This window comes from Odontesthes bonariensis, chromosome 24, assembly GCF_027942865.1.
Source record: "Odontesthes bonariensis isolate fOdoBon6 chromosome 24, fOdoBon6.hap1, whole genome shotgun sequence".
Lineage (NCBI taxonomy): Eukaryota > Metazoa > Chordata > Actinopteri > Atheriniformes > Atherinopsidae > Odontesthes > Odontesthes bonariensis.
The window spans coordinates 5,133,174-5,153,032 of record NC_134529.1 but is presented as its reverse complement, the minus strand read 5'-3'; the positions used below and the strand labels follow the sequence as shown (position 1 = coordinate 5,153,032).

The 19,859-nt window shown below is 40.7% G+C and overlaps 1 protein-coding gene across 2 annotated transcripts in view; it reads right to left on the bottom strand.

Annotated features, from left to right (window-relative positions):
• The window catches only part of tbc1d32 (TBC1 domain family, member 32), a 76,025-nt gene that overhangs the window by 4,942 nt on the left and 51,224 nt on the right, over window positions 1-19,859 (bottom strand). For both annotated transcript variants that reach the window (XM_075459407.1, XM_075459406.1), the window contains exons 30-34: window positions 17,276-17,345; window positions 15,317-15,432; window positions 12,405-12,559; window positions 9,877-10,002; window positions 3,872-4,060 (exon numbers count right to left, since the gene is read on the bottom strand). In XM_075459407.1, coding sequence (XP_075315522.1) covers window positions 3,872-4,060; window positions 9,877-10,002; window positions 12,405-12,559; window positions 15,317-15,432; window positions 17,276-17,345 — 656 coding nt within the window. The remainder of the gene's footprint in view (window positions 1-3,871; window positions 4,061-9,876; window positions 10,003-12,404; window positions 12,560-15,316; window positions 15,433-17,275; window positions 17,346-19,859) is intronic.

Below are 19,859 nucleotides of genomic sequence, written 5' to 3'. Positions count from 1 at the left end.
TAATGTATTAATTACCAGATTTTTATGGGCTTTTTTTTAAAGCTTGTCATCACTTGATAAACGAGTTGTGTTGAATTTTCAGAGCAAGTCTGAATTTGCAAAAGCAGACCAATTTAATTGGAATATTTCATAAAGCGGAAAAGAAAATGTATTGATAAGTTAAAAAGAAAATATAATGGTTAATGAGTCTTGAAGGGAGGCTGATGAGGTTTAGATTAATCAAGGAAAAGGCCAATTCTGCCATTTTCAGGTTGTCTGACTCCCTTTGAGCAGCATCATAATTATTTATGAGTCTGAAATGCTTAGAATTCATCTTTGCATCTGGGAGAAGCAGAAAACCTTGGTATGTCTAAAGGGTTTTATGAGTAAACGTTGACTGACAGATCGCATGACTTAGGAATGCAAACGGGGCTTAAAGGAGCTTCACTAAAAGCATTTGGTCGTGGTATTAGTCATTTTGTTACTGTACTCTCTGTCACAATGCTTTACTTCATGTTAATGTTTCTGTTTTCTCATGACCTCCTCTACAGATATCCACTTCTTCTGCTCATCTTAAAGTACCGGATCTTAAAGAGCGTTCATCGAACATTGGTAGGTAGAGACACGGTTGCTTATGAGCAGTTAAATGTATGTTACTGGGGTGGTCGGTGGTGTAGTGCTGCGGTCCCCAACCCCCGTGGGTCGTTTGGTACTGGGCCGCACAGAAGGAATAAATAACTTACATTATTTCCGTTTTATTTATTATCCGAGTCTGAACGTTTTATTTTGAAAAATGACCGAATTCTCTCCGTTACATCCGTCCATGACTCACTCTTGACACGTGTCAAGATGCTTGTCTCTGTCATGTGATACATTAACGCTAATATTAAACCCACAAGCTAGCAAAAGGAGTAAAAAACAGACGTCTTTGGAAAGTTTCTTTGCAAAGGGGAAAGGGCCCAGTGAGGAGACAGAAGAAGAGCCTATGACCACTAAGAAAAAGAAAGCTGCATTTAACAGACAACACCAGGAGACCTACTTAAAATATGGATTTATCACGACAGGTGATTCCCACGCACCGAGCCCGCTCTGCATAATATGACCGGCTCTCACCTCAAAGGCCGATCCGTGAAAATATTGTCTGACATTAAACCGCTGCAGCTGGCCCTGGTTCGAGCCCCGCATCGGACGGCCCTGTGCTGCATGTCGTTCCCCCTCTCTCTGCCCCCTGCTTCCTGTCTCTCTGACAGGACTTTCCTATCCATTGAAGGCATAAAATCCCCAAAAAGTAATTAAAATTGATGTTACTATGAGTCAAAGGTTTGGGATAAGAATGGCTTTAAGATGACGCTCCTATCAGAACTCTCCAGAGGCCTCAGGGGCTGAAGAACATGCATGCAAAATCCTATTCTTATGCCTCATTACTGGGGGTGTACAGATTAACAGCAACATGTTTCAACATGTAATTACATTCATACGCAGAAACCTGGATTGCATAAAACATGTCGTAAACCAGTGGATTCTAACCTCAGAATCCGGATTAATTAGGTTTTGCTGCTGGTTGAAAGCCAGCTTCCCGTTTCAACAACTGTGTAAACGACCCGTTTAATTTTTTTTCTTGTTAAGCAGGGTTATATGCAGGGTGTAAGAGTAACTGTGTCTTACAAACTTAACTTCAAACTGTTGTTTATGCAGAGCAGAAGGTTTGCTGCACCATATGGCAAAACAAACGCACTCAGTGTAAATATCCAAGCATTCTTTCTGGTTTGAGTGGCTCTTCTCACGGCCCCGTTCTTCAGTTCGTACCTTTTAGCTTCAGTTCGTCTATCTGGAAGGCTTCGGATTCTCCGAACAGAGCACTCCGACTTCTCATAAATACATCATACTACGCCACTTAAAAAGCACGCCAAATATCCCTTTAAGAAGGGGTCCGTGCCATTAAGACACCAGCACACGCTGACTGAAAAATAAAACATCCGACTCTCATCACAGCTGGAAGGAGTTTAAACTGAGTTTTAAATCCTGGTGTATCCAGACATTTTACCATGTGTGGCGTTTAAAAGCAGGAACTTGTGAAGTTAAAAGATGTCAGATGCCATTTGGCAGAAAAAAACCCACCACCGCATTAAAATAGAGGAATTGCACTAAAATATGAAGGTTTCATCAGACTCTGAGTTGGCGGCACACTGCTGATAACCTCCTTAACTTTTAGCTTCACAGCTGTTGAACTCCAGCTGGACTCGATTGTAACAAGTTATTCGCCTTTTCAAATTTTAATTTAGATGAAATATAGATAGACCCACGAGTGAGACAGGATGAATGTAGCAGAGAGAAGGAGCGTGTTAATGTTGTACGACATCATCTGTCTGGGTAAATACTGGCTTCGCATCGTTCCCACGGAGACAGAGAACCGGGAACGATAAGGCCAAACGGATGCGTGACAAAAACTTTTTGCAGTTCAAGTCAGGACTCAGATTGTAAGTTTCTAAGTCAGGCACCTTGGCTCTTACGGCAGTATCTGATGCTGCGGCTCATTAGTGGAACTTCCTCAGATAAAAACTCTCAAACTGATGTTTTATGCACGGATATTGTCACTGACGGCTCTGTTCACATCAGAGCTATCAGGCAGAGACGAGGCGGACTGAAATGCACGATGAGTAATGAGTGTGTCATGCCAATGCCCACCTTTCTTTGGGTATTCGTGGATGGATGTCTCACAAAGACCATGACCTTTATCTAATTCCTTGTGGCCAACCATAAGTTCAGTGCTCACCCAGGAGAACTTATTAAAATGAAACGTTACATTTCACAATAGGGTTATTTTTACCCTGTAATGCATCTCGAACAGAATGCATGAAGTGGGAGGCTGTGTGAACATGCTCTAAAAGTTGATTCTCATTCATTATGCATGTTAGTCATTAATGAATGCTGAATTCAAAGGTAAGCGCTACACTTCAGCCGTCGTTTTAAAGCTTTTCATAGATATCCAGATGACTCACAGCTGAGTGGACGCGTGCATCAAACTATGAAATTTCACAAATGTAGTTATGGACTGAGGGGGGAAGTATAAAGGGAGGACCAATGTTAGTTTAGATGAACCAAAACAGCCACTGTTTGCCTTCATGCACACTATTGTCTGCATCTGCACCCCCTCCCATGCAGGTATCCTAAAACCCACATTAAACTAAGATATCATTGTGTTCTCTTTCAAAAGATCAATAACAGTCACCCAGAACTTTACTGGCCTGAGTTATGGGTGTTTGGATGTTTTGTTAGTGGGAAACAGAAGTCTGCAGGTGACGAAATTTGTTAGCTATTAGCTGGAAAACACAATCAAACCACAGCCTGGTGCTGTGATATGTGGAGAACAACGAATGGGGCTCCCTGATGACTGTTTTTGTGTTGATGTCAATACTACATTTATTGAAAATGTGACCAAGAAAGTGGAAAACAAAACAGGGAGCAGAAAGAAGGATCAGGCAGCAACTATTTCCAGCACACACACACACACACTCACTGCAGGTGCTGGAGGATTTGTAGCTATATTCATACATTTTCTCACTTTTACAAGGTTGCTTGCCGGGTAATTTGTACAAGTTGAACTAACGGAGCTGAGTAAATCTCATGTGCTACCTCTCGATAACATCTCAGGAATTTTAGGGCTGTAGAACATGTGTGAAAATGGCTTAAGATGCACCAACATTCAGCTCAAATCTGAAAGCCACTGGCTTGGTTTCAGAACCTGGACCTTGTCTTAAGATTACTTTATCAGCTGGAGGGTTTTCATGACTCATATCACAGAGTTTGTGTGTTAAATGTTAAATACCTGCAGAGATATTTTAACACAAAAAGCCGCTTTAATCCATGTGGCGGTACTGAGACTCCAGCTGACCTTGAGGAAGACCTGCAGCTCCTGGGACTGTGTGCGCTGCAGGATGTCGGGCTGCAGGTGTCTGAAAATGGCCACACACACGTAGACCTGGTAGTCGGGACCCATCACCACACACGTGCAGATGTAGTGGCAGATTTCCTTCCAGTCCAGATAGTTCCAGAAACACTGAGTCAGCCAGTGGAGGCACATCTGTTATCCGATAAAGGAAAAAATGATGTTGAAGTTTACAGGATTATGATGTTAAATTTCACAGTGGACAAAGTCCCCCCTCCAGTATACAAAACTTAAAAATAGTAATCATCTTATAAGCTAATATTGGCTTCATACAGTAGCTTTTGGTGTGTTCTAAACATTTGCACATCATCAACACAGGCCCAGTGTCTTTGATTCGCTGATGCAAGTCTCTCTTCTTTTGGCTCATTTGTCTGAAAAGGGTTTTATGGAACATCAGTTTCCGGGGTAACGGATGTATCTGCAGTGTTTGTGAGCCCAGAACTTTTAATTTGCACATCTGATTCAGTTTTCTTTGGGACTTGACCTCACATAGAGCTCTATACATGCAACACAGATACCTTATTTTTGAAGTGTCTGAATCCGTATCAATGTATTTCAGGGACGCTGTATTCTTTCTTTTTGGTGCGATTTATTTCCGTTTGCTTCTTTTTCACATTATTTTATCAGTCCTTGCTGAGTCTGCATCAGCATACAGTTTCTGAGTTTCTCCTGCTTTGTGAGATGGTCTTAAAGGAGACCTTTTAACTACCTTGAGAGCCAGCGGTGTGAAGCTTTTTTACCACTTTTCGCTGTGATTACAGGACACATTCTCCCTGCAACTATTTCAGCAAGCTTATGTGATGTCACAACATTAATTCATGCCCAGAGTTACATCATTTCTTTCAGCAGCAGAGGCGGTCCTGGCTAAATTTACGCCCTGGGCGAACCATCCCAAGTTATTTAATTTCGCATATAGCTTATAACAATAATAATAAAAAAAAATAAAAAAATCACAGTCAGGACTTGTGTGTGAATTTGCACTTGTTGTGTAGCAAACACAAACTAGACTGAAATTAGTTGCATGACATGATGCCTCCATTCTAATTCTAGTTCAGCAAAACTAAAAATCAAATACAGTCGTGGCTAAAAGCAACATATTAGCAAGAGGCTAACAGATAGCCTATAGCCTACGTCACTCACGTCACTCATAGAAATCTGCATCCCTTCATCTTTTCGTTTGGAATGAGGAATGAGATACAGTTTATTTGGATTGGAAGCAGTTTGTGTTGTGTGGCCTGGGATCAGTCTTCTCACACAGAGTGCGCCCTGGGTGGTCGCCCACATTGCCCAGAGCAAAAACCGGCCCTGTTCAGCAGGATCGTGTATTGATGATGGAAGAGTTGGACAATCTCCATCGCATCCCATAGATTTTCAGAGGGGTTATGGTCTGGACTCTGCAGGTTGCATTTACCTCATTTTAAGACCTGGTGAGCACCAGAAAATGTTAACCTTAAACCCCTTTTATACCGTGCGAGTGCAGGACATCAGAGATGCTCTGGTCCCTACAGTCACTTCATCTGCTGTGTCAGCTTTATCGACTCCTCAGAGCAAATCATTTTGGAAATATGTTTACTTTGAGACTGAAACATTGTTCAGTTGGTCTCAACAGTCTTGAATATTGAGACGGGGTGAGGAGACAAAGAGATGAGAAATCGCATGCTAATGTTTCTTCAGTTGTTAACCGAGGTGAAATGCATGGTTCTGATGCAGACTCAACAAAGAGCAGCGTATGAACTACTTTTGCACTCGTACAGTAATATCAGTGTCATTAGACCGACGTTAATCTAAGCAGACACATATAGTATGTACTGTATGTTAAGGCGTGATATTAAACCAGCCTCAATACTTCTGCTGTAACCAGAATTATTATTTCATGCAAAATGTAGCTTCCACAGCAGCAGAGGGGAATATATATATAATGCTGTTAGCATGTCCAACAGAAAGGCAGAATACAGAATATAGTCCATATTTTCTGACTAACATTTCACGGTACACCCTGCTGATGTTCTGCCAACCTGCTAACCCAGTAGCTGCACATCTGACTCAGCTTCACATCCTTTCAACCAGTTTCATTATGCAGACACCGTTCCAGCTCATTGTAAAGCTGATAATTAGCCACTGCGCAGGGAAACTAAATAAGTCTGCTCGAGCATGCAATCGTGCCTCGCTTACACTCCATAAATGTATTAGATCATCATCACCCCCTCCTTAGCTGAAATGTAATGAAAATACTGACATCCTAATGTGTGTGTTGTAACAAAAACGGAGAACAGCTGTATCCGAGCTGCTGTTTGTTTTTAAAGCACATATACTGCACTGTGCTATAAATAAAGAGGCTAAATATTCCCTTTATTACTGCGCCAGTGGGTTCAAACTCCTGGAACAGAGGTGACCGACTGCATGCTCCTTCAGTCACCTGAAGCTATAAATAACCTGACCGGGTCATGTGACAGCATGACGGTCTGAAACTAAGGAACCGTTCTTTGTTGGGTAAAAGTAAAGAGACCAGGGTAAGTATCATCATAGTCTTTTTCTCTTCCTCCCACCTCAGTTTTTGCAGCTTTAACTAATCTGAGCAGGTCGGGCCGACAGATAACAGAACGCACCGTGCTGGGAGAGGACAAAGTTGGAGACGGTGCCGTCCTCGTGTCCCTGCAGTCTGAGGGCTCCAGGATAATTCTTCTGAAAGTGCTTATGCGCTTCTACTGCTGTGAAAAGCCATTTCGAGTTTGCAGGAGCTTACAAAGTGTCATATTAAGATTGTTGTGAGCAATGTTTTGCAGATGCAGCTCGTCCTCTGCGGGGAATCCAAGCTTTGCAATGCAAATGACTGACAGACGCGTTATAAACTCAAACTCTTGTGAGAATACCAGGTGGGAGAAAAACATTAAGGGTCGTTCTTTACTCTTCTTTAAATGAACAATCTTCACTTCTGATATCATGGATGCCATAGAAACATCTGCTCCACACAATATGGAGCCTGAAAAGATGGATTCGCTGTTAATCAGGATTCTTTTCAATCTTACGAGATAATTAGACTGGACATGTCGCGGCCATCCTGATTAAAGCACAGGCGCGACCACTGTACAAGCATCTAATCCTGCTGCTTTGTTGTGAAGAGGGCTCACTCTGGTACCAAGATGCAGCTTTTTATATCATTTTTTCAAACCACTTTCTGAATAAAAAAGGAAGTTAAGATTCATCCAGACATCTAGAGAGAAATGTAAAGGATTCACAGCTCTATTTATCAGGTTACAGCACCCAGATTTACTGCACTAACATGCGAAGTGTTACATATCGTCACTGGCAGACAGGAAGAATGAACTAATGAAAGGTTTATCCAGAGTATTTATATAACTGTTCATGTGATTGTCCTTTGGTATGTTATTAATAAGGAAGAATGTTATTGTGCATGATCTAAAACTTCGAACCGTTCTGCAGAAACCTTTCCTGTGACACCTGCACATAACCTCATGTGTATAAACGTCTGAGTAGTGCTATACTCTCTGTACCTCTGCTTCTTCATCAGACTTTTTAAATTGACATTTCCATCTCCGACTCACGAACAGGTCCCTGTATCACCTAAAACTGAGACGAGACAAGCTGAATATTAACGTATCGCTCCAACCTGGAGACTGGAAGCTCAGATCTTTGATGCAGAAGAGGTGAGTGTTACGTGCACCTCTGCTGCTGTACATTACATAAACTGCAGCTGTCAACTGTGGAGACGCCGAAGACTGGATCAAAACACGAGAGCATTGGAGGTGAACAACCTTTTTCTTCCCCTTTGTTTGAGATTGAAGCAGATGAAAAGAGATCCGACTTCAACCTTCAATGTCAAAACAGAACAAAGATGGAAGTCATTTGTAGGAAAAAGGGCATGATGTCTTTAATGAATAAATACAGAATATTTTGCATCATTAAATCCTTCATGGATCAAACAGTATTACACCAAAGCAGTTATTAATCATTTCATTAAAACTAATTATCTGCAGCCACAGGAAAAATATTGTCTCTAAAGTTTTCAGCCTGACCTTAACTTTCAAAAACTGTTTTTAATAAATGTGAAGCTAAATAAAGTGTTCCTTTACAGGATCATGCTTCTTCCACAGGGACTGGAAACTAAGCTATTTCAACATTTAGGTACAAACCTGATTATCAAACCTAAAATCTGTCCACAGACTCTGACAGGCACGAGGAAAATAAACACCTTGTTTTAAATGTGTTATAAAGGAATAAACCAGCTTCTAAACATCTGTCCTACAGTTGTAAAGTGCAGACCTGAGCCAACAACAATTATTAGAACAAACTAGAGCTGGGCGAGTTAACTCGTTATTATTGCATTAACTCATTAAATAATGCCGACAAATATTCTATTGCCCATTAGTGCAGGTTTTAGTATTTATTTTATTTTTGTAAAAGTCTGTTGCTCACAGGCTTTTATTTTGTTAAAGTCTGTTGCTCACAGGCTTTTATTTTGTTAAAGTCTGTTGCTCACAGGCTTTTATTTTGTAAAAGTCTGTTGCTCACATGCTTTTATTTTGTTAAAGTCTGTTGCTCACAGGCTTTTATTTTGTTAAAGTCTGTTGCTCACAGGCTTTTATTTTGTAAAAGTCTGTTGCTGTCTTCTCAGCGTAGTAGTTCCAGTCTAAAATATCACTTAAAGGCAAAACACACAACTGATAGCAGCAAGTCATTCAAGGAAACAGACAGTGGAGCGAGGCTTCTACATAAAAACTACAGAAAGATGCTGATGTTAAAAGTGTGTTTGCACAACAAATGTTATGGCACTTTCATTCATATGGCAGCACATTTAAAATAAAGCTAAATGCTAAAAGCTATACACTACTTTTGAATTAATTTTTGGATTTTACGTACAAATACGATGAATCGTGATTAATCAGGGAAATCATGTGGTCATTGGTCCCACTTAAAGCAACCACAGCTGAATTTAATTCCTGTAAAGCTACAGTATATGGAATTAAAGGAGAATGTGTTTGGGATAACTCCTGAATTAAAGTTAAAGGATTGTTGAGACATGGAAGTAGACTAATTTTGTAAGGAGCCAAGCTGAAGACCAGCACTGTGAAGAGGACTTAAAAAAAACAACTCTCGGTGGATTAAAGAGATAAACTTGCACTGTCTGTGTCGGGAGACCTTAAACTTTCTCATCACCAACTCCACTCCTGCAGGGACCATTTTCCTCCAAGTAATTAGTACCAACTCTGATTCTGCCACCACTGAAACTGGAGTAAAACTGCTTAGAAAAAGCAACTGAATTGTCTCCCATTGCTGGTCGATGAGATTCCTTATCCAAGATATCCACAAACAACCAACAGAAATGAAGGGGAGTTGAACTTATTCACAAGGTGTGTGTGATGATTCAAGCAAGCGGAGTAGAAGCAAAAGCAAAGAACTATCCAAGCTAGGAAGCATTTTCTGACCCACAGGTACCAAAGGGAACGAAATTTGATATGGATTACCAGTGCACACCAGTAACGACTCCGGTGAGTTGATGATTTTGAAAACGGACGTTTATGGTGCTTTTACGGACCTTTTTGGGCATGCACATGACTTGCCGTTCTGAAGCAGGTTGAGAAGAATCAAAATTAGGCAAATACCGGAGACAGCAGTAAACATCAAAAAAGCGGTGAGGGGGGTTCTAAAACATTGCACACGACTCAGAAAAGAGGCTTAATGTTGAAAATACCGCAGTTACCCTTTAAGTGATGATCAGCAACTCTTTGATAGGCCAAGAGCAAAACCTTCGTTAGAGAGCCAAGAAATGTGGTTTTAGTAGGTAAAATGTGGGTCCTTATTCTATCAGAGCCACTGGGGGAGATACTCTGAACAAATTATGCAACCATGGCAACAATATAGAAAGCGTCTCATGAGTGTGTTTGACACTTACAGGTACGATGCTGTGACAACAATCTGAGCTCAAACACTACCTGTGACGGGGTGAAACCAGACATCCTGAAGGCAGAATGGACCAGGGGGACTTCAGCTTTCAGCAGCATTTCCACATAGTGAGCCGTGCACCAGTAAACGGGAGGGATTCCACATTCAGCGACATGCTGAAAACGAAAACAGGGAGTTTGTTTATCAGAACATTACTCTGGAAACTGTTTTACAGTCAGATGTTTGACTCGGATGCAGAAGCAGCATGCGGCTACATGCATTAACAGTGTGCCCACATTTACTCCTCCATTTGCCTGTGCATCTTAATTAATGGTGGCCTTTCCATTTCCCTTCATATTGATACAATCGACCACATTGTACTGTTCAAGGCTGCTATGAGGGAGACTCACCAGCTATATCTGCATCAAACGCACTCAGGGCACGTATCACACGTTCACTCTGAGAATTTATTGACTTTGCCAAAGAGAGGACAGGGAGACAGAAGCTGGAATAATGATGGACCTAATTCTGCTCCGTTATTAACTGTTTTACTATTTGCTGTACAAACTGTAATAACTGAGTAAAATGAGACCAAAGTTATTTCAAATATTCATTCAGACATTCAGCTTGCTATTAGAAAACAAAAAAAAAAAAACAAGGACATTTTCAGGTTTTGGGATTTAAACTGCTTAATTTTGTCCGTTTTTTGTGGTGAATAATTATTTTTAATCGATGATATGATACAACATCTAACAACAGATTCATTTTAGAGATGAAGATTTAGAGGAATAAACAACAACACTTGGTGTCTGTTGAAAAAAAAGATGGATTCGTGATTACTATCAAATCAAAGCAACAGATTTTTGTCTGTACATACTAAACTAGCACCTCTACAGGCACATCATAGCAAACATCATCCTCAAGTAAGGCGGGAGGACGGGGCGGATGGCGCCATTATGGCACCTGTTCACTTTTACAGCAGAGATCATATTTCTCCAGTTTTAGCTTCTCTTCATTGGCTCCCTGTTAAATTCATAATAGAATTTCAGATTCTTCTTAATGACCGAGCTCCATCAGATCTTAAAGATCTCATTATAAGATATTTTCCTAACAGAGCACTTCGCTCCCAAACTGCAGGTTTACTTGAGGGTCCCAGAGTTTCTAAAAGTAGAATGAAGGGCAGAGCCCTCAGTTATCAGGCCCCTCTCTGTGGAACCAGCTGCCAGTTTGGGAGGCAGAGCCTTCAGTTATCAGGCCCCTCTCTGTGGAACCAGCTGCCAGTTTGGGAGGCAGAGCCTTCAGTTATCAGGCCCCTCTCTGTGGAACCAGCTGCCAGTTTGGGAGGCAGAGCCTTCAGTTATCAGGCTCCTCTCTGTGGAACCAGCTGCCAGTTTGGGAGGCAGAGCCTTCAGTTATCAGGCCCCTCTCTGTGGAACTAGCTGCCAGTAAATGTCTGGGAAACAGACACCCTTTCCACTTTTAAGACCAGGCTTAAAACTTTCCTTTCTGATAAAGCTTATAGTTAGAAATGGCTCAGGTGATCCTGAAACATCCCATAGTTAAGCTGCTATAGGCCCTGACTGCTGGGGGGGCCTCATCTGTCACACCTTTCCTCACTTTACTCTCTTTTTCCCCCGTTTAATTTCTCAAATGATATTATGTACATGTAATAATAATACTACATTTAATTTTAAAAAAGCGCCTTTCTCAACGCTCAAGGACACTTTACAACACATTAAAAACACAATAAATAAAATAACACAAGTTAAAAAAGAGGCTAGAGGGAGAATGCAGCTTGAAACAGATGGGTTTTGAGTTTTGATTTGAAGAGGGGTAAAGAGTCAATGTTGCGGATGTCTGGTGGGAGTGAGTTCCAGAGTTGGGGAGCAGAGCGACTGAAAGCTCTGCTCCCCATGGTGCATGGTACATATGACATTATTGTGGTCATTAACTCGTGTTTCCCTGTCTCAACAGGTATCCTTTGAATAGTGTTACAGTGGTTATTTCCCCTCTTTTCTGTCTTCTGAAACCCCAGCTGGTGGAGGTGGATGGCCACCCTTCCTGGTTCTGGTTCTGCCAGAGGTTTCTTCCTGTTCAAAGGGAGTCGTTCCTTTCCACAGTCGCCTCTCAAGACGGGAGATTGGACTGAAGACAAGTTTCACTGCAATCTGTTGGTTTCCTTAGTGAGGAAATTGTTTTTGAATTGGCTCTATATGAATTAATTGGATTTTTTTGAAAATAATTATAATTACAATGAATTGGACTCCAGTTGGCTTGAATTGGACTATACCGTTTAAGTGCCTTGAGATGACATTTGTTGTAATTTGGCGCTATATAAATAAACTGAATTGAATTAATAAGAATACTTGGTTAGGATTAAAAAAAAATATACGGTTAGGGCTAAAATACATCCTTTGAACTACTCCACCGTCACCTTATTGCGCATCATTTTTGACATCCAGTTGGTCACATCTTTAAAACATAATTATTATGGGTTGTTACTGCCTGCGTAAACAATCCGTCGGGTCATTTAACAGCACTGAATACTTGTAACCGTGTGTATAAAGCTGTTACTCACAGATGAATGTATCCTCGCAGGCCAGATGAAGGCAGACGTGAGCAGAGAGGAGAGTTTGAGCAGCAAACGTAACGACTGGTCCACGTTTCCAGCCATGATGAGGAAAACTGTGGAGACCAGCCAGTCGTGACCTGGATAACCATCCTGCTGAGTGACTGGAAGGCAGAGTTAAGGATGCAAAGAGGCAAAAATGACTCACACAGAATCACACCACTGCTAAAATTAAGAAATAGTATCGGAGAGGGTTTATTTTACTTTAAAAATGACACATTTAAAACATATTGTCAGAGCTTTCTTTCCGTTTAATGAGCCACAAGAGGTGCTTTTAAATGAATTTAAACTGATTGTTTCAATGGTTGGACAATTATTAGGGTACATTGTGCATCAGTTAACAGTAAAGTGGATGAGTTGTATGACATTCAATCAACTGGAAAATATCCTCCTGCAGGTTTTACTGCAAAGATCCAGAACTGTGCACAAGATCAGTTTGATGCTTTTTGTCATTTCATACGATTACAAAGAGATTTGAGGTCTCATACTTGACTCACATGCACGAGTGCCACTGGCCAAGGAAATTTCTATCAGTTAAAAATGCCATTTAATATTTTAAGCCCAACGCTACACCCCGTGTTACACAGGATTTAAAATCCTGCTCCAAAGTTTCCAACTTAAAGCTTCCTCCCATCACACACATCTGCTTTTCTTTCACACATCTGACATAATTGCTTCCAAACTGTCCTGGAAGCAAGTTACTGTTTAAGTCTCTGTTCCAGGAGAACAATCAGGAAGTCTGACTCAACCCCAGGCCATCTATGCTGCTAAGTTTTGACTTTTGTTGGTTAAAATCTGCCCATAAAACATTCACAGCATGAATGCTGTTAGTCGTTTTAGTCGGAATCTGCTAAATTAATCTAATTCAGCCCAGAAATCCCAACTATTAAGTCTGGTTGTGAAACATGATTTGTAATTATTTTTCACATTTTATACCTAACAGACCCAACAATGTGTTAAAAAAATAAATAAATAAAAAACAGTTTAAAAGCAATTCATTCATTTTCACAGCAATCCTTCAAACTCTGAGATGTTTTTTTTTTCTTGTGTTCAGTTGTTTGGATTAAGATTACAGATGAAGGAAATTCCTTAAAAAGAAAAATGGAGAGTCTGTACCTCAGCAGCAGCATTAAAAGGATTCTTGGCTCCGGCTGTGCACACTGGGAGAGCCATCTGCTTTGATGGCTAGTTAAAAATGTCAGAAACATGGGAGGACAGATTTAGGTTGCTTAAATGTGAGGAGTCACCGTGATTCACTGCTTCGGCTCATGTTTTATGCATCTGGCATTTATTAGAATGCAGGTGTTCCGTTTAAAAAAAAAAAAAAAAGAAGAAGAAAATCACTGAAAATCATTATTGTTCGCAGTGAACATGTGACCACTGTTAAAAAGCATTTTAAAAAAGTAGAATATTCATATAAAGTTAATGTGAACCCCTGAAAAACCCGCCTTGGTGTAGAGAAAATATTTAAACTGTCAAATGTTTCACATCCGATGAGCTCTGTGTACAGTATGAGGACATTAAAGAAATAATATTGGAACAGTTTGAGCTGGCTAGCTTAATCGCTGCCCAAACACCAAATGCATGCTCTTTGAATTGGATTGACAGACAAGCCTCATATATTTGTAATGCAGCCTGTCAAGATGTAATTTTTAAATGAGGAGTTATGAATAAAGCAGTGTCCCACAGGACAGACGGACATTTTGATGCATCACCAGCATGAATGAAACTGGAAAAATCTCTAAATAAAACACAGACTTCTTCCCGCTACGTTCATTGCTTTGCTTTGTATTTTCACACGAGAACTTTATTCTCTCCTTTCATCAACCGACACCACATTTATACATTTCAGATTCTTAAAAAATACACTCAGGGTCTTTTTAAGATGTAACCAGTCAATCTTCCTGTGATCTATTACTTCTGAAAAGGAGATCTGTTTGTTGATTTATGAACCTGAGCTGTTATTTTAGCCCCACAGTTTCTTCTTCTAACTTTCCACAAACAAATGGAATATATGAAGGTAAATGAGGTTTATCAGTTTGGGACAAAAGAAGACCGAATTGTTCCCTGAAACAAGACAGACACCGCTGCCACCACATAATGTGTATAATAAAATCGAACAGCATGTTTAAAGTGTCTGTCTGCAGCCCACTTATTTCTAACAATAAAACAAATGTCAACGAGTTCCACAGCAGCCACTCTGGCTTCACATGCACCCGAATACATCGAGAGATGTTTCAACCTTTATCAGGTTTGTTCCCACCAATCAGCACCTCACTGCAATTTTTAGTGTGCTATAGCATATTTTATAATATGTTGTTTAGTTTTTTCTTTACAAGACTCGTGAATTAATCAGCAGACCAACTAATGCAAGTTTTCCTTCTGTGTGCAGTCGGGTAGAAAATTTTTATCATAAAAATCATCTGTTTCTTGCCAGGTCTTACATCAGGTGAATAAAACCAACACTTGGAATATTACACCTGGTCATTATCCATAGATTTCCCAGATACTGCTTTTATGTTTTGACTGACCTGGTCAGGACCTAATGTACACATATAATCACAGAATATGTTCTTTTCCAGGTGATTATACCATGATTGCTTTGATTATCATGTTAACAGTAAAGGTTGAGGTCTGTAAAACATCTTTGCTTTAAATTTAAGATGTTGCTGCTTGTTTAAGAGCAAAGCAGCCCACCCGGAACGCGTTGAACACACATTGTGAAGCTTTGCAAACAGGTTTAGGTAAGGAGCTCACCTTACATTTTATAACACAGATATTATAATGATGTATTTAAAGAAAGCAAGCCTGCAGCTCCTACTGAACACGCACGCTCACATGATGCAGACTCTGAAGGATACCGAGCACTGATGAGGCGCTGCCTCTCTGTGTGGACAGGAAGAGCTTCATGTGCTTCATCAGCAGCACCAGCTCGCTCACGGCATCTTCTCTGAGAAGCCCGAGGTGGCAGCCATACCTGAGAATTTAAGATAAAACAGGCATGATATAAGCCTCACATCTCCACCTGGAATTCCATAAACACTTCATATCATCTATACTTTTCTGTTTCTTTAGAATATTTTCTCTTCTTTTCACACGGTTTCAACAGAGGAATCGTATAAAACTACAGTTCTGTGAACATTTTAGAAACACTTCTCCTCAGAGTGACACCACACAACAGCAAATACCCAGAGTGACTCAGCAAAACCATGCTGAACAGTCCAGCGGGGAAGATTTAACTCCACAAGTCGGACATTTGTGCATCAAGGACTAATGATAAATTGATGTCCATCAAGTGTAAACCCTACAAGAGATGGCGCTCACACTGTTATATTAATATCAAATGCACTAAACATGATCTGAAGCATTAAAAAGCAGACTTTGGAGGAGCTATAAAAATATCAGGTGGTTAAAACCATAGGAAATACTCAGATAACTCTAAAGTTGAATCTTTGTGAACATGTCCAACAAACTCGGATCTCGATGTCAGCTCAAAAGTTTGAACAATAGAAATTCTGTAACTATATTTATACCTTCCACTGGACTGACAAGCTCCAGAGAGTTAAAAACCCTCCCACCTGGAGCTCTTCAGTCCAACGGGAGGTAAAAACACAGCCATCATGCTCCCTATTGTTCAAACTTTTGACCTGACAAGGATCCAATTTGGATCCAAACAATCTCTGCAGCCCAGAGTAAGTGTGTGGGCATCTCTTTCAATCTTAGTGCAAAAAAGGAACATGCAAATCTAATTATAGGGACAATAAAGAACAGATTCAGTGTTACTGGGACAGCGGGATGATCTCTGCACACTTTTGGCAGGAGCAGCAGTTCTATGTATGCACAGTTGTACAAATGAATCATAAAAACATGACATTCCTGTGCATTCTGATGCAGATTTAACTCCGTCCTTCCCTGTAAAATACACAGTATGAGCTGCAGACAGGCCATCTTAATGAGGCGTTCAGATTCTTCAGCTTGTAAACACTACACTTCTATGTTTTCTGGCCCTTTTCTCATCCAACCTTGGTCCACATGTGCATTTTCATGTTATTTTGGGAGAGTTTCAGTCAGATTACTGGCTCTCATCTCATGGGCTCCTTGAAAAATAAACGTGAGCAAATAAACGTTTTAATGCGGTTTAAATAAAGGAGGTCGAGCATTAGTTTGACCGTCTTCTGGACTTTAGAAAACTAAAATGGAGTGCAAACTAACTTTTAGCCAGAAGCTGTAGGCATGATTTAAGAGCAGTTACACGAATAACAAAGCTGCCACTTTGAAGAATGCAGATCTGAGCAGAATGATCCCTGAAGCCTCTCTGCAAATAACCAGCTAAATTAAATCAATCCAACCACCAGAAGAAGCACAAAACAATGACAACGAGTTGCAGAGGAGGCTCGTAATAATGCAAAATAACAATAAAGGGACTTTGAGTGACTCAAAACAGCAGCAAAAAGAGGCTCAGTATGACACCAAATGAGGGCAAAAAGACTCGAAGTAACAAGATGAATAAAATCAGCACCAGAGAGGTTTGGAAAAACAATAAAACCCAAAATGTGAGCATTTACACAAAGGCAGCCCCCAAAAGAAAGAAGAATAAAAAGTAGAGAAATGCATCATCAATTAAAAAAAGACAGACATGATTATCCTCCTCTTTACTCTTTCAATGTGTAACGAGAAAAATAAAAGCAATGAAACAACAGTAGAAGTTTCCAAACATCCTTTCATAGCTTCGGGGCGGTTTTTAAGCAACTGAATGCTTCTGTTAAAAGCTTACCCGATCAAACAAACGTCCATGAGCGACAGTAAATTACACCACGTACCTGAGACAGGTGTCGACTCCGAGCTGTTCCACAGACGATAACGCGGCACTCTTTATGTTCTTCTCCTCGGCTGTAAATCAGGGAAATTTGAAAAAAAGAAAGATGTGAAAATGAAACTTTGTAACTATGTAAATTGCATTTTTGAAGCAGTCATTTGGCATTTAACTGATGTTTGTGAGGAAGAACCGTACCAAGGTGACTTTGCTCACAGATTTCGTGCCTTTTCATTTCTAACGCCTGCTTATTTGTCTCATGGGCTCTTACTCAGTGCCAGTATTTTTGCAGAATCATAAAGATATATTAGTGTGTGTGGAGACCACGATGAATGAGGCAATAACCGTGGAGAGACTGACATTTTGTTCTGAAAGATGTTTCCACTGCACCCCGGCTTTGTGAAAATGGATCCCCTGCTTCAGACAGTTTATGGTGAGACAATGATGCGAACTTAACAATTAATATGAGCTGCCTCATCCAGGCGCCATTAATTGCAGATGAAATGTAGCAGCGAAATCCAAAAGGAAATTATTCAACAATGTTACCATTAAAAAGTCTGAGCTGCCCTGTTCTGGTAAATCAGAGGCAGGGAAACTAGTTCTATACTTTTTTTGTCATCCTTCTCACATATTAACATCTTTAAAGACAATTACTTTCTAATAAAGATGAATCCTCTTGCTGCTTTCACTCCCGACCTCTCCCCTCTGCTCTCCTTAGTTCACGATTCCACCAGAGTGTATTTTAGAGTTTGCAATAACTTTAATCACAACCATTAAGCCATTGTTAAAAAGAGACACAGTTGAAAGGAGGAGAATGCAGTTTATTGCTGATATACAACCGTAAATTTCATAAAGAGTAATATCAGCACCCTGCAGCTTTGCATTGATTTAGTCCCTGAACGTTTTACAATCCCTGTTCTTTACATAAATAAAAAAAGGAAAGTAATGAATAACACACAATTTAAAGGCTTAAAGGAGCCAGTCGTGACTATGAGACACATTAAGAGAAAGATGAATACACAACTATGCATCTGCTAATATGTGCAGCCTGGCAAGGAATCTTGAACCAGAACTTTGTGTCCCGGAAAACTGGATCAAGAGCAGCGCCAACTGGACTCATCAGGGGCTGGAAGTGAGATTGTGACCAACCAAAAGTCTGTCACCATGTTTGGATGCATCAGCTAAGGTTCCTGATAGCCACAAAAGCAGGGATGAAGACGCAGTACAAACAGGAATAATAACGACCACAATACATAAGGAAAATAAACTTTTCAACTAAAGCAATCGCACGTCCTCGTCAGGTGTGACATCACAGCCATTGTTGCATCATCACGCTCCTAACGCGAAACCGACACGCTGCCTACTGACACGGCTGTCATGCACGCACAGGCTAGTTACCAGGGCAACTGTAGAAGAAGCCGTGGCCAACATCCAAGGCTGCAGGGCAATCTTTAGCCCACAAGTAATTTCATATTCAATATATTTCAGGCTGTTGTTACAGCACAGGACACGCGTGCACTCAGACTGCCAAATAAACCGACATAAATGTGTCCTGAATCCGTCCTGTGCATGTTAACGTGTCCAACGCTGTCTACTTGTTATCAGAGTGTCAACAGCTTTAAGGAAAAAGGAGTTGTTTTCATTTAACATGCAGAGTTCTGCTTTAACTTTTAAACTTTTAAATGGTGACTGTGTCCGTATAAGTGTCCTCGAACTATATACCGGAGTGCAACTTTTAATACTGCAATCTGGCACAGAAATGGCAAACTCACACAAACTAACTACTGACTTTTCCCTTAATGCAGTTTGTTTGAACACTGTCCACACATTAAAAATTATTTAAGTTGATCTCATTCAGCCGAACACACTGCTTATTTACACGGTAGAGGGAGAAAAAAAGGTTTTATTCTTCAGTTTATCTGTTAGGGTGCATTGAGTGACAATACAGCAGTGTTTCATTAAACATGTATGTGACTCAATACTGAGAGTGTGTGACAATCCATCTGAGAAAGCATAGATCTCTTTCTGAGATATTAAGATGCAACAGTTGCATAAAAAGATGCTCTGTATGCGGTGGGCCGCTGCTTTGAGGAGCTAAGGCCTCGATGGTGGGGAGATGCAGCTCAAAACAGAGCACTGATAGAGGCTAACATTTGCCAAATGACTCTGCTCTCTCAATACAAGGAAAGTGCTCAAGTAGGGCAGAGTGGCTAAGATTGTAGTCAGGGTCAATCAGCTCCATAGAGATGCTCCACTGCGGCTTCAAACACACCCAAACACACAGACATATTGAGCTGACAGCTGCCTGGTCTCCTCAGAGGCTGCTGAATGTGAGGACACTGCAACAGCTGTGGATGTCCGCACTGCTTTGACTAATGTTGGGCTGTTTTTTGTGAGGATTCAAATCTCAAAGCGGGGTTTTTAACCCAAGACCTTCTTCACTACAATCTCACCGCAACATACAGGCGCTCTCCTCCTGCCGCTGTGGCTCACCTTTGCTTGTTCACACGGACCAAACAGAGGGAAGGCAGCCCCATATGTGGGGCCATATTTGGAATAACGTGCCAGAAATGCAAAAACAGGAGACTGAC